Here is a 15,380-nt window from a genome sequence, read left to right on the forward strand (position 1 = left end):
CAACAACTGAAGAGGACAAATTCTTTTAATATCACTTTTTAGTTTTTGGTGTAAAAAACAGTAATGAAAACTGAACCTAAATATCTATGCATTTACTTTAATCCACTCACCACTATGCTAATCTTAGCAAATTTTATGATTTTTTTTTTTATAAAAAGAAGTGAGTGAACATGTATTTGGTAACTATTTTTTTTCAAAAAGAATCATCATTTGTTTAAAATAAAATAATTTAGAATAAATTACACAAACCTAAGATTTAAAAAAGTTACATATGTTTCTTCTCAATTTTTAAAACTTACATAAATCATCTTCAATGTCATTTAAACATTTAATAGGATTTTTTTTCTTTTCGAAATGTCCTTATATTTCTTTTTCAATCATGGGATAATTTTGATAAAAAAAAACTAAGTTGTATAAAACTTAATCAAGTTTCCATACCAATAAACCTATAAGTCAAATGAACACTATTATGAACAACAAAACTATTAAATCAATCTTATTCCATGAAACTCTTAAGTCACAAAAACAATTATTTATAGGTTTCAGAAATTAAATGAAATTATTCTAACTATAATAACATTAAATTTATATATATTTTAAAAATAGAGAAGAGTTATGTGTAATTTTTTTAAATCTCATGAGAGTTTTATATAAGTTTTAAAAAAAGAAGAAAAATATATGTAATTTTTTTATATTTTAAGAAAGATTTATGTAGTTTATTCAATAATTTCATGTATCTTTTTCATATTTTGATGTAAACATTCATTAACTAAGTGTGAGGGGAAGAGAGAGAAACAAATATATCATATGAAAAAAAAAGTATTTTATATAAAAACGAAAAAATTAAATATGAATCATATACATCATGTTATCTGACCAATTAAAAAATTGTGACTTGTGTGAGAGAGATTTATTCAATGAGAGGGAAAGAATCCGGCGCATAATAAAAAACATGAAAATCATCATCTATCAAGACGGCCTGTTTCGGTAATTAACTAGTCGACAACTTGGTTTGGTTTTCTCGGGATATGATTCCATGTAACCTGTCCAGAGTCATAAATAGCTTTGCAACCTTGCACAATGTTAAAACACGGATACAGTGAAAAAATTTATGTACGTGGATACTTTGTATAAGCTTTTGCTATAACGACTCTGGCAATTAATTATACATGTACAATATCCGAACGGTTCAGAATGCATGTAGTGAAAGTAAGTCAATGTAAGAATAAATGCTTCGTGGCCACCTAATTGAACCTGGCGTTGAAATGGGGGTTCTCACAGTGGGAGGTTGGAAAAACTTTGCATGCGCATTGAACTAATATCTTCATTGCTTTAAACACTTAGACTTGTGCTTATGATTGAGTTGAAATTAGAGAACGATTAGTGTCAGAAATGCACTATTGTGTTTTTATACTATTATCAAAAGATTCAACCTTGGAAACTATACTTTACAAAGTTTATAGTTGAAATTTTCAGAATAGAATGAAAAGAAGAGTTGGTCAATCGTACTTGATCAGAAACTAGTGTTGGTGTGCATGCAAATGTTAACATGCAGATGTGATTTTTTTTTAAAAAAAAGAAATATGTTATTGTTCATGTAATATATATATTGTTATTTAGTCTTCATACAATTTTTTTAAAAGAAAATTACTGTAAAACATTTTTAAAATTTTAATCTTTGCTATTTTGTTTTAGTCCTTATAATATATTTATTTTTCATTTCTGTCCTAATAATATGTAGATTATTTGTTAATTTTTAGTCTATCAATTTTTTTTAAATTAATTCAAAATGAAAAAGTATTATAAGAACTAAAATAAAAAATATATATATATATTAGAAATACTAAAACATATTTAAGTTTTTTATAGGAAAAATTAGTCTTTTAATTATGTTTTAGTTTGATTCTCCATTTTGTCTTATTTTATTTATTTCTAATTTTTTACATATCCAAATAAGTGATGAAAAATTTTATCCTTTGCTCGTTTTATTATTTATCTTTTTTCAAATACACATTTTTTTATTCTACTTTTAATTTTTTGTTACTATATCTTTTTATCTCTATATTTCTCTAATAATCGAAATAAAGCATAAAAACAAAAAAGATATAATTTGTTTTGCGATTCTAGTGTGAAAGAGTTCTTGTCCCTGTGCGAACTCTAAAGATTCAGTTCATATTAACTCGATGACCCATATCGCCGTGACCGAGTCAAACAGATAATTCCTGGTTAAAGAAAAAATTGTCCACTTCTAAAAGTAGGATTTAGTCTATGAATATACGAAGAGTATGATAATTATTTTATGTGACTAAAATTATTTTTAATAATATATTTTAATTAATTTTTAATTTTTTTATTAATTAAAAAAATTGACTATTTGATAGACAAGTTTTTTAATAACTTTTTTTAAAATATTAACTTATTATATTTTCTTTTCTTTTCATCCTCAATATATTTATTAAATTTTTTAATTATTTTTTTAAAATAAATCATAATTTTATTATTTTTCTCTTATTTTATATTTTTCAATTAATTTTTAATTAACTTTATCAAACATAATTTAAATTGTCATCGTACTCCCGTACTAAAGTGATTATTTCTCTAAGCTGATGTCATAGTTCAGTCACGCCAGCTTACATAGCCATATTTGTAACCTTGTAATATATTAGATCGAATCATAAATAATCTTACAATCTTGAATGTATAAGTACAAAGAGACTAAATTTGAAGTCCTAGTCACTCCTAGCATGCCGGAATGAATGCATGTTAATGGGAATAGGGACAATTGTCCCCCCAAAATATTTTTTTACTTGTTATATTTGATAATTAAAAAAAACCCTCATTAAAAAATAGTTGTTGCACCCAAAAAGACATTTTTTTTAAAATCGATGTAAGAAGAAAGGGTAAATTAATACTAATCTTATTGTTTTATCAATTTTACTGTTCTTTTTTGCTTCTCTAATACTAAACAAATGTAATAAGCAAGTAATATTAACAATCTAACACACACCTCGACCTAATTGTAATTTGTAGGAACTTAGATAATTTTGATTGTCATGACACACACACAACCATACAATCATATATTGATATTCAAAATTATTTTACTTAGGTTTAATTAATTTTAATTTTAATATATTAATTAATTAATTAATCTATATTTTCCCACTCTCAGTTGATAAGATATTATATACACATGTAGTAAATATTATAAATTCAGATTCTCGATCTTAGAAACGATACAACTTAGATGTGTTGGTTAATTTTGAAAATCGAGATAATCCTGGATAAATCTGAAGTCGTGTATAAACACTTTCAGATTGAATCAAATTTCGGGGTTCAACCAAAATTGTTCAATCGGATAAAATCAGAAGATTATAATTCAAGAGTTTTGTTTTGGTCTTGTGAGTTTTTCACATGTTATGCTTTCTGAACCAGGATGATTATTTATAATCAAAGAACAGGTGGTTATTGGCGGTTGATGGAAGTTATTTATTTTTAAAAATTGTCGTTGATGGAAGTTTTAGTAACTTCCATGTAACTTCCAACCGTTGATGGAAGTTTTAGTAACTTCCATGTAACTTCCAACCTTTGCCTAAACCGAACATCTCGTTATTACATTAAAACAAGCGTGCACTCTTATTTTAACATAATAAAGAGATCAATTACACTAAAATGTCCAACAAACCTCCCCCATTTTAGTGTAATTACCGATCAAATCACCAAAGTCATAACATACCACAAACTACTGCATAGATGAAATATCGTGACGATTGAATTTCATCTTAGCAAATTACACGTTTCAAATATTCGAATATCAGGGTGTCACTAAGGATTGAACCCTTTCTATTCATAATGAATACATGAAGATAATCTGCACAATAGTTTATAACATTACTCTTGCTCGACACTAGTTTTACTAGCCTGTGTCCCTATCCTTCATAAGCATATCAAAGCCAAGTCCCAGCTTCTTGAAGCGGCTAAACTTCATGCTTATATAGGTAGTCCTTTTCTTTCTTGCACCTGCAAATGCAATTTTTCAAAAGGACCATTAAGAAGTTATACTTCAACCTCCTTAACTTACAGAACCGAACACATTCCTTTTGGGATACTTTCGATGATGTGTTCCAATCTCTACATGTTAAGCTTTCCACATTGAATTCAGCACCTAATGTCATATTAGATGGGAATTGGGTATCTTAACATAAGAGATTTCAGATGGACTTTAATCATAATCCCACAGCCGACCTTTTCACGAGATCTCTACTTAACCCTTTGGTTAAATGATCGGCCAAATTATGCTGAGTTCTCACAAACTCCACTGATATCACACCATGCATGATTAACTCCCGAACCATGTTGTGTCTAACACCCAAGTGTCTAGACTTCCCATTATACACTTGACTATATGCCTTAGCCAAAGTTGCCTGACTATCACACCTGATAGACATGGGAGGTATAGGTTTGGGCCACAATGGAATCTCATAGATCAGATTTCTTAGCCACTCAGCTTCTTTACCAGCTGCTGCTAAAGCTACAAATTCAGATTCCATTGTTGAATTTGTAATGCAGGTCTGTTTCTTGGATGCCCAAGAGATAGCACCTCCTCCAAGGAGGAATACCCAACCACTTGTGGATGAATAATCCTCCATATTGGTTATCCAACTTGCATCAGAGTAACCTTCAATAACCGAAGGAAATCCAGTATATATCAAACCATAGTCAATGGTTCCCTTTAAGTACTTGAATACTCTATTCATAGCTTGCCAATGATGAGAACTAGGATTACTTGTAAACCTACTGAGTTTAGCAACAGCATAAGCTATATCAGGCCTAGTACTAATCATTGCATACATGAGTGATCCTATCGCCCTTGAGTATTCAAGTTGAGACACTGCTACACCTTTATTAGGTAATAGCTTCAGGTTAGGATCAATGGGAGTACTTACCGGAGAACAATCTTTAAAATTAAATTTCTCCAATATCTTCTCAATATAATGTGATTGAGAGATGGAAATACCATTGTTTCCACGTTTGATCTTTATTCCTAAGATCACATCCGCCTCCCCCATATCTTTCATATCAAACTTAGAAGACAAAAATGCCTTAGTTTCATCAACTTGATCTTGGTCGGTACCAAAGATCAACATGTCGTCTACATACAGACAAATGATAACTCCTTTGCCATGAGTATCAAACTTGCTGTATAGACATTTATCTGCTTGGTTTATAACAAAACCACTAGACAACACAACCTCATCAAATTTTTGATGCCATTTCTTAGGCGCTTGTTTCAAGCCATAAAGAGATTTCATCAGTTTACACACCTTATTTTCATTTCCTGGCATAACAAACCCTTCAGGTTGTTTCATGTATATCTCTTCATCCAATTCACCATTTAAGAATGCAGTTTTCACATCCATTTGGTGAATCATCAGATTGTGGATAGCAGCAAGTGCTAACAACAGTCTAATAGTGGATATCCTAGCAACAGGAGCATATGTATCGAAAAAATCAATACCCTCATTTTGCCTAAAGCCTTGGATAACCAATCTGGCTTTGTACTTGTCAACAGTACCATCCACTTTCATCTTTCTCCTAAAGATCATCTTACATCCTAATGGCTTACATCCAGGAGGTAAGTCAACCAATTTCCATGTATTATTTTGCATGATGGAATCCATCTCACTTTGGATTGCTTCTTTCCAAAATACAGCATCCCTTGAAGCCATTGCTTCACTAAAAGTCTTTGGGTCTTCCTCAACATTAAGGCAATATTGATATTGAAATTGAATATCATTCCTTGACCCTTCAACCAAATAGAGTTGAAAGTCATCACCAAATGACTTAGCTTTTCTTACTCTCGTACTCTTTCTAGTTTCAGTACTAGTTGAAGGTATATCCTCAATATTAACTGAGACTTTCGACATGAAATTCATGTCCTTTGGCCTAGGTATAGATGTAAACCTTTGTTCATCAAAGATAGCATCCCGTGACTCTATAACCGAGTTCACAGCAACAGAATCATTAGATTCTAGCACATAGAATCTATATGTTTTAGAATGTTCAGCATATCCAATAAATATGCAATCTATACCTCTTTCACCTATGGTTTTCCTTTTAGGTTCTGTAAGCCTTACTACAGCCCTACATCCCCAAATTTTGAGATAACTCAAATTTGGTGTCTTTTTGTGCCAAAGTTCATATGGGGTAACCTTATTCCTTTTGTTAGGAATTCGGTTCAACAAGTAACAGGCTGTCAACATAGCCTCACCCCAAAATCCTTCACTTAAACCCGAATAGGATAACATGGAATTCACCATTTCTTTCAAGGTTCTATTCTTCCTTTCGGCTACACCATTCTGTTGTGGTGTATAGGGAGCTGTAGTTTGATGTATTATTCCAGTAGATTGAAAATAAACCGGATCATAATACTCACCTCCCCTATCCGTACGAAGAGTTTTGATTAGCCCATTTTGATGAAGTTCTACCTCTTTCTTATAAATTTTAAATTTATCAAGAGCTTCATCTTTTGTATTTAATAAATATACATAACAATACCTTGATGCATCATCAATAAAAGTAACAAGATATTTTTTATGACCTAATGATGGAGTAGCATGCAAATCACACAAATCACTATGAATAAGGTCTAAGACTTTAGTCTCACTTTTAACATCCTTAAAAGGTTTCCTAGTGATCTTGGTCAACATGCAAGTTTTGCATTTTTCAATGTTCATATCAAAAGGAGGAATCATACTTGTTTTTGACATATCTTTTAATCTTTTGTAATGAACATGTCCTAATCTAGCATGCCAAATTTCTGATTTTGTCATATTAGTTATAGAACTACACGAGGCCATACAAACAGATTCATGAACAAAAGGAACATCAATGTTTAATTTAAACATTCCATTACAACGATAACCAAATCCAACAAACGAACCATGTCTTGACAAGATGTACTTGTCACTTTCAAGTACTTGCTTGAAACCACAATTATTTAAAACCATACCAGACAATAAGTTCTTACGAATACCAGGTACAAATAAGACATTATCCAAATACAAACTTTTTCCGGAAGTAAAAACTAAATTCACACAACCTAATCCTAGGATTGGTTCAGTTGCAACATTGCCCATCTTCACAATAGAGCCATCATCGATTGGTCTAAATTCCTTGAACCAACGACGATCTTTGCACACATGGCTTGTTGCTCCCGAATCAAACCACCAAGCAACGTCATCATCCTTGTTGCTTTTCAGGATCATTAGACCCACTTGGACCAGCCTTGTTCTTTCCTTTGAACACCCGGCAATCCCTCTTTAAATGACCAGGTTTCCCACACTTCCAACATGACAATTTTGTCTGTTTGTTTGGACCTTTGTTCTTATTTCCTTGAAATTTCCGTTTGTTACCTTTAGCATTGTAATTTTTCTTAACTGTTCCACTTTCCTCTACCATATTAACGGAAGAGGAACCTGCTACGGTTTTATTATTGACTTTGTCAATTTCTTGAGCCCTCAGCGACTCCTCAATCATGAAATGACTGCCGAGTTGAACCAGAGTCAACTCTTCCTTCATATGTTTCAAGGTATGCTTGAAGTCTTTCCAAGAAGAAGGCAGTTTATCAATTATAGATGAAACTGCAATGGATTCATCCATTTTCAAATCATGTTGAGTAAACTGACCCAAAATCCGCAGCAGTTCATTATATTGCTCCATAACAGGCCTCGAATCAATCATTTTGTAATTAAAGAAATTACTAACTAAGAATTTGTTACTTGAGGCATCTTCTGCCATATACTTGGATTCAAGAGAGTCCCATAATTCCTTAGCAGACTCAACATTTTGATAAATATCAAAGAGAGAGTCAGACATACCGTTCAGAATGTGTCCACGACAAATGTAATCGTCGTTCTCCCATTTCGAACGCTTCCTTGTTTGATCCAGAGTTTCGCCTTCCATATACACCGGCATCGGTGTACTCAGCACATACACCACATTCAATGTTGTCAAGAGAAAGTGCATCTTCTTCTGCCATCTTCTGAAATCCTGCCCTTCAAACTTGTCCAACTTTGCAAACTTGCTTGTCATCTTCGAACTATCGTTCGTCATCTCGAAAGATTTGATTCAATCTTTTGTTGGTTAATTTTGAAAATCGAGATAATCCTGGATAAATCTGAAGTCGTGTATAAACACTTTCAGATTGAATCAAATTTCGGGGTTCAACCAAAATTGTTCAATCGGATAAAATCAGAAGATTATAATTCAAGAGTTTTGTTTTGGTCTTGTGAGTTTTTCACATGTTATGCTTTCTGAACCAGGATGATTATTTATAATCAAAGAACAGGTGGTTATTGGCGGTTGATGGAAGTTATTTATTTTTAAAAATTGTCGTTGATGGAAGTTTTAGTAACTTCCATGTAACTTCCAACCGTTGATGGAAGTTTTAGTAACTTCCATGTAACTTCCAACCTTTGCCTAAACCGAACATCTCGTTATTACATTAAAACAAGCGTGCACTCTTATTTTAACATAATAAAGAGATCAATTACACTAAAATGTCCAACAAGATGTGTTCTTTCTTTTTTTGACAGACCATGTGTTCGTTTTCTCAGACAATAGTATGAGATTATATACATATATATATATATATATATGTATGTATATGAATTTAAATTAATATTTTTCTTTTAGTTAATTATTGAATCAAAGGATGTTTTAATCCCCTTAATTATTTTAATCAATCACTTAGCTTTTTAATTAATATTAAGTATAAAGAGATTTTTACTATAAATAATTATTAATAAAATATTTCATTAATTGAGTTAATTTTAATATTTTAAAATTAAAACTATTAGGTACTTTTTTTATATTTTAATTTATGTTTATATTATCAATAAAATAATATATTTTTTATAAAAATTAAATTATATATATTTTCAACATTAGTTACATGTTTATAAATACTCATACACTACTACATATTTATTAGTGTTATACAAACATGTATTTATGAAACTTTAGACTATCTATCAGTAGTTACAAAGTTGCAGGATTATTATTATTTTTTTGAGGCAAAGTTGGAGGATTTTTACAGGCAGTCTTGATCGGTAAGATAATTGGCGTAAGACAATCACGACAATTCATTCTAAAAAAACTGTACGACGACCATGCATGTAAATGATGCAATCCCAAATCCAATGCTCAATGCTTAAAATCTTCTCGTTGTATTTTCATTAAAAAATAAATTATTTTCTATGATTTGCATCTTGTAGGGTAGGGATGTGTAAAATAATCGATTCAAATTGAATCGGAATCTAACCGAACTTAACTCGATTGATTTTCATTAAAAGATCAGTTTAAAATTACTTCAGCTCTTAAAATAAATTTAAAAACTAATTCAATTTAAAATTAATTTAATTTTAAATCAATTTCTAAATTAGTTTAACTATTTAAATATAAAAAAATTAATTAAAACAATTCAAAATTAATTCAATTTATTTTTTTTATTGAACTAATTTTTACACATCCTGTAGAGTTATTTATTAAACAGGATGTATGTAATCCAGTTATTAATTATATAACTTTTTTATTTATTTATGAAAAGGGGGACTACGTACCTTTCCTGCATGATTCACATGCTATTTTTTACATTACGGAAAGAAGGGTTTCCACATGTCACGTGCGTTGCAAATTGCAATGAAGTAATAACGTTCAGCCATCGAATTTGACGTCTCCTTTGATAACTTCTAACTTTAGGGTTGGATATATCCACTTTGCCCTCAAGTTAGACCCGTAAAGTTCCTAAAATTACGAGTCTTATTAATTTCAAATTAAATGATTCGTTTATTCATAACTTTATCAAAGTTGATGAGTAGAATTCGCAGATTAAATGGATTGAGCATGCGATTTACAAATTGAAGTTGCTAATATATTTTTTCCTATACTTTATATGTGTGAAGTATTAATTCTATCATATTTATTGATGAATAGTTTTCACAGGAAAACTTAGCACTTTCACATAGCCAAAGACGTTAATCTGCAACAAAAAAATAGTACGAAATAATGTATATAGACCAAACCATTCAATTACGGCTGTATGCAAGCTTATTAAATTATTAATCGTGAAAATTGTATCTATTTTTTAAAGAAAAATATTTTTAAGATAATAAAAGATTTTTTAATAAATGATTCTATTAAAAGTGAAATATAAAATTCATTTTTAATTATGAGTTCTTTTTAGTTAAACAAACAATTTTATAATTTTTAATTTAATAGAAAATTGTTCAATATTTAATACAAATTACAATATTAATTTTGATAAACATATCTATTTTAGTTATAATAAGGTTATAATTCATAACATAATAGAATAATTTTTGATAAAAATATTTTTGGTTCAATAATTAGTTTGCAAGTAATTTTGATAATAATAAGAAATAAGAATTGAAAAAGTAAAATTTTGAGAAAAAATGAAAATTGAAAAAAGTTAAAGATTTAAAAATGTGTAGTAAAATAAAAATAAATAAATTTATAAAAGTTGATAATTAAATACATATATGATTAAGTTCTAAATCTTTGTGAATTTTGATAGTGGGTGTGTTTGTGTTGTGATGAATTAGGCAATTGTGTATCAACCCCCTTATTATAATATACAAGTTATATATATTTATAGAGTGCAGATTATAATTATTTCTAATCACTACAAACTTCTATTAAATCTTTATCATCGATGACTTTGTATTTAATTTTTATCGTCAATGACTTTTGGTCTTTAATCTTTGATAACTTGTATATTCAATCTCTACCATTAATATCTTCTAATGTTTATCAATTCTTTTATCACCGTATAATTAATTAAAATATTATATTTTAACACTTAATAAAAAAATTATCGTTCCTATACCTTTTTAGAAGTATAATTCCTCTACATGAGAAAGAAAGAAAAAGTTAGAAAACTTCGTAAAATTTACCACGCGTTAAAATAACAATAACAAACACTTAATTTCAGGTGAAAATGTCTCAATTTTTATAAGACATAAATAGACCATTTTCTATAAATATATCTTTTAAAAAACCTATTTTTATACGTATTGATTAATATACATAATAATATCTAATTTAATTTATTCATTTCAAATTCAAACTCCATCTTTTAATTTGTTTTGTTTTAAAAAATTCAATAATTTTATTTATGTAAACAAAAAAATGAATAAAAATGGAGCTTTTATTTTTTATTTTTAGAAAAACACCTACATATTAAATATTATCATGTTTTTAATCAAACGCTTACAAAGAGAGATCTTATTACATAATGTTTATGAATGATTTTATATGTAACATGTTCTCTCAATGCTACATTTTATTTTATTTTATTGATAAAATAAACTAGACTTTTGTAGGCTTAAGTGACTTTTGTTGTCGCAACATTTTGTCACGATGGGATACATTTAAGAGTAACCCGCTTCCGAGTTCCGACTCAACGTCTCAAAAAATGTTGCACATTATTTTAGTTTATTACAACAAAAAGGTTCATTTATTATTTTATTTTAGTTTTATAAAAGTAGTATACGTAAATGAAAATTAAACAAAAAAAAAAAATCTAGAGGAGACGTTTTTCAGGATGGTGTGTGTATGGCAACCATTAAAAACAAAAGAAAGAAAATTGAAATTCTAATCAACGTTTTCTTGATATTACTAAAACTAGAGTTCCTATTGTACTAAAACTAGAATTCCTATAATTCACGTGATCTTATCCACTTTTTACCACGATCCAAAATTATTCAAAGGCCTAGTTTAGTTTGTTTGCTTTCAATTTTTGCTTCGTTAATTCAATTTTCCAATTAAAACAGTCGACAAAATAGGAACATATAGACCCAAAAATAAGCCTAAATCTCGTCGAAAATTAACGTAAAATGCCATTGTTCATTGATGCTACCGTCTGCATTTCCGGTGGGTAGTTGGACAAGCCTTCAATGCCTTCCTCACGAGTCACGACACAACTCATTAGCTACAACTATGAATTACTTGTCTCTATTTACTTATATTTTTTTTAATTCATTCACGTCCATTAATAAAAATAAATAATTTAATTAATAATTTTAAATCTATTAATTATTTGTATTACATCTTAAAATTATTCTTATCTTATTTTTTTATTCACTTAATTATTTTTTATTGATACTTGATAGAAAATAATTAAATAAGTGTATGTAAAAAAATGATTAATATATCTAAAAATTATAAAATAATCTTACAAAGAAAAATAAATAAATTTTTAAAAAGATCTTATAATTATTACACTTTCCATTAACATATCCTATGATATAAGATAATAGTTTTATCTATAAATTACAATGTACAGTAAGGTAGAAAATATATTCGGTGAGAAATAAGAATTTAAAAAAACGTACTTACCAAAAAAATATGTGGAGACATTAAAAGTGGTTGTTTGGTCTAAACGTCCCCTGGAAAAAAATGATAAAAGTCCAATAATCTCTGAATCTCTCTCTCTCTGTATGCTCCCTGACTCTTTTACAACTTTTTGGTGCCCATAAATTGGAGTTCCTCCCTCGCTTCTCCATCACTTGTGGTCTTTGATACAAAGCTAGCATAGCATTTTTCTTTAACAAAGCAAGACACCCTTTTCCTTTTCATTCCATCATCTCTTTAGCTTTGTCCAAAGACCATGTCTGTGGTGGCCGATAATTCAGCAAACAATGGAAGCCACCAGGTGGTTTTAAATGTAAACGGTGATGCCTCCAAAAAGTGTGATGACTCATCTAACCAAGACTGTGTGCCACTTCTGCAGAAGGTCTCTCTCTCTCTCTCTCTCTCTCTCTCCTGAATCCTAATCCTTTCTTTCCTTTGTCCACAACTCATTCAAGTGCTCTTGTTTCCAACCCCATATGGATTTCATTCACTATTTCACACAGAAAACTATTAGCGACCGAATTTAGTGACAAAAAGTTGCTTTTTTGTTACTAATGATTGTGTCACAAAATTTTTAGGACCAGTTTACTTCTGTTTCATTTCCTGTTTTCACTCTTAATTTACAAAATGGCCATCTGTTTTTCAACATGTTTCCTGTTTGCTAAAAAGTTGTTTTTCATTGTTTGCTAAAAATATACTTGAAAACAAGAGCATATTGAAAAGTTTTGTAAATTAAAAGTGAAAACAGGAATAAACGCGTTCTTAGTGACAATTTTTTTAAAATTTAAATATAAATTGTTTCGTTACAAATATTTTTTTTTTCTTTATAGTGATTACTTGATGTATATGATAAAATCACACTTTTTTCTTCTTTCAATTAGTTGATTTTAGAATCTTAGAAGCTTATAATGATCCAAAACTTTTGGAATAATAATGTTGTGCTGGAAATTTAAATTGGTTTGGTTGTTTATTGAATATAGTTGGTAGCAGAGGTGGTGGGGACGTACTTCTTGATATTTGCAGGGTGTGCTTCAGTGGTGGTGAACCTTGACAAGGACAAAGTGGTCACACAACCTGGGATTTCAATTGTTTGGGGCCTCACTGTTATGGTTTTGGTTTACTCTGTTGGTCACATCTCTGGTGCTCATTTCAACCCTGCTGTCACTATTGCTCATGCTACCACCAAAAGGTTTCCACTGAAGCAGGTGAGTGTTAATTAGTGAACCTATTACACCCTCTTTCACTTTACTTATTGTTTCAGCTGCTATATTATGCTCATTTAATTTGGTCAAGCATGTTGTGTCATTTCCATTATAGTTTCTTAGGATTTTATGCTTGGTTAACCATACTTTATTTCCAAACAAAACGTATGATGGTCTTAGTTTGTCTCTAGCTAATTATTGAATTTTCCTTGATTTTATATATGTTTTAGGTACCCGCCTATGTGATAGCTCAGGTCGTTGGAGCCACACTTGCTAGTGGAACTCTCAGACTTATATTCAATGGCAAGAGTGACCACTTTACAGGAACACTCCCTGGCGGTTCTGACTTGCAATCTTTTGTGGTCGAATTCATAATCACTTTTTATCTCATGTTCGTCATTTCTGGCGTTGCCACCGATAACAGAGCGGTAATCTTTCCTGTTCTTGTTCAAAAGAAAGAAAAACTTGCTTTTTTAATGATGGGTGTGTCCTAATTTGTGTTGAACATTTTGAATTTAGCAAATAGGGGTTGGCATTGGCATATCTTGCCAAACTCTTTAGCCTTTCCACATAAAAGATGGTTACTTAAAACTGCCTAACTGCATAAGCATATTTGTACGTGTCGAATAGAAGTTTACAACACAACAAATGCAATGCGTATCAAAATCTATATTTGAATATTCTTCCACACTACTTCACAACTTTTGTTAATTCAACTTATTTTGTTTTAAAATCCTGCAGATTGGAGAGTTGGCAGGGCTTGCAGTTGGGTCTACGGTACTGCTGAATGTGATGTTTGCCGGGTATTTACTTATCTTAAAACCGAATTGATTATGCCATTTCATTGCATGCTTTTAACATAAAGAATATAATTTACATTATTCAATAAATTAAAATTAAGATATTGAACCCTTGGGAAACTAGGAACTCACATTTGAGTACTGAAATTAGTTATTACTTATATTTGACAGGCCACTCACAGGGGCATCAATGAATCCAGCAAGAAGCTTAGGGCCTGCTATTGTGCACAATGAGTACAAAGGAATATGGATATATTTGGTGTCACCAACTCTTGGAGCTGTGGCTGGTACTTGGGCCTATAATTTCATCAGGTACACAAATAAGCCAGTGCGTGAAATCACCAAGAGTGCCTCTTTCCTCAAAGGTGGTGAAGCTGAGTGATTCAACAGCAAATGCAAGAATGTTGTTTTTTCTTCTTCATTTTCTTATCTTCAAGTTCACCATGCATTAGGGTTAAAATTTAAGAAAGAATTACTGGTTTAGTGTGCCGAATAACCCTGTAATATAGATAGAGGAAATGAAAAATACAGTTTCTCCTTATCCATGCAACAATCCTTCTATATGTTTTGATTCTCACACAAAAAAAGAAGACTTAGTATATATTTTTGGATAGTGCTATTCATATATTAAAAAACTTACAATATATTTTACCATAAAGGCAAGAATAAGACAACAAATTGTGACATAAGATTAATGAGAAATAAGGAAAAATGTTATTAAAATATTGTAAAAAAATAGCATTACTCTATTTCTTTTATTAGGAGAAATTATAAGTAAATTAGAATTCGCCGCCTTATGAAATTAAACCACACGACTAAATTTCTTTTTGTAATATTGCCAAATTACGAAATCAAGGGAATTATATTTATCCAAATCATTTATCTTTTATTAAAATAAGGATTTTTTTATGCAATTTTATCCGCTCAAAATAAGAGAACTTCA

The 15,380-nt window shown here is 30.0% G+C and overlaps 1 protein-coding gene across 1 annotated transcript; it reads left to right on the plus strand.

The window, feature by feature from the left end:
• Nucleotides 1-12,474: 12,474 nt before the first annotated feature.
• LOC114387168 (nodulin-26-like) lies at nucleotides 12,475-14,990 on the plus strand. Its single transcript, XM_028347298.1, has 5 exons — nucleotides 12,475-12,817; nucleotides 13,416-13,640; nucleotides 13,868-14,065; nucleotides 14,379-14,440; nucleotides 14,609-14,990. Exons 1-5 carry the CDS (start codon nucleotides 12,692-12,694, stop codon nucleotides 14,817-14,819), a joined length of 822 nt encoding a protein of 273 aa, XP_028203099.1. The 5' UTR covers nucleotides 12,475-12,691; the 3' UTR covers nucleotides 14,820-14,990.
• Nucleotides 14,991-15,380: the final 390 nt, after the last annotated feature.

The sequence above is a fragment of the Glycine soja genome, chromosome 15, assembly GCF_004193775.1.
Source record: "Glycine soja cultivar W05 chromosome 15, ASM419377v2, whole genome shotgun sequence".
NCBI classification, from domain to species: Eukaryota; Viridiplantae; Streptophyta; class Magnoliopsida; order Fabales; family Fabaceae; genus Glycine; species Glycine soja.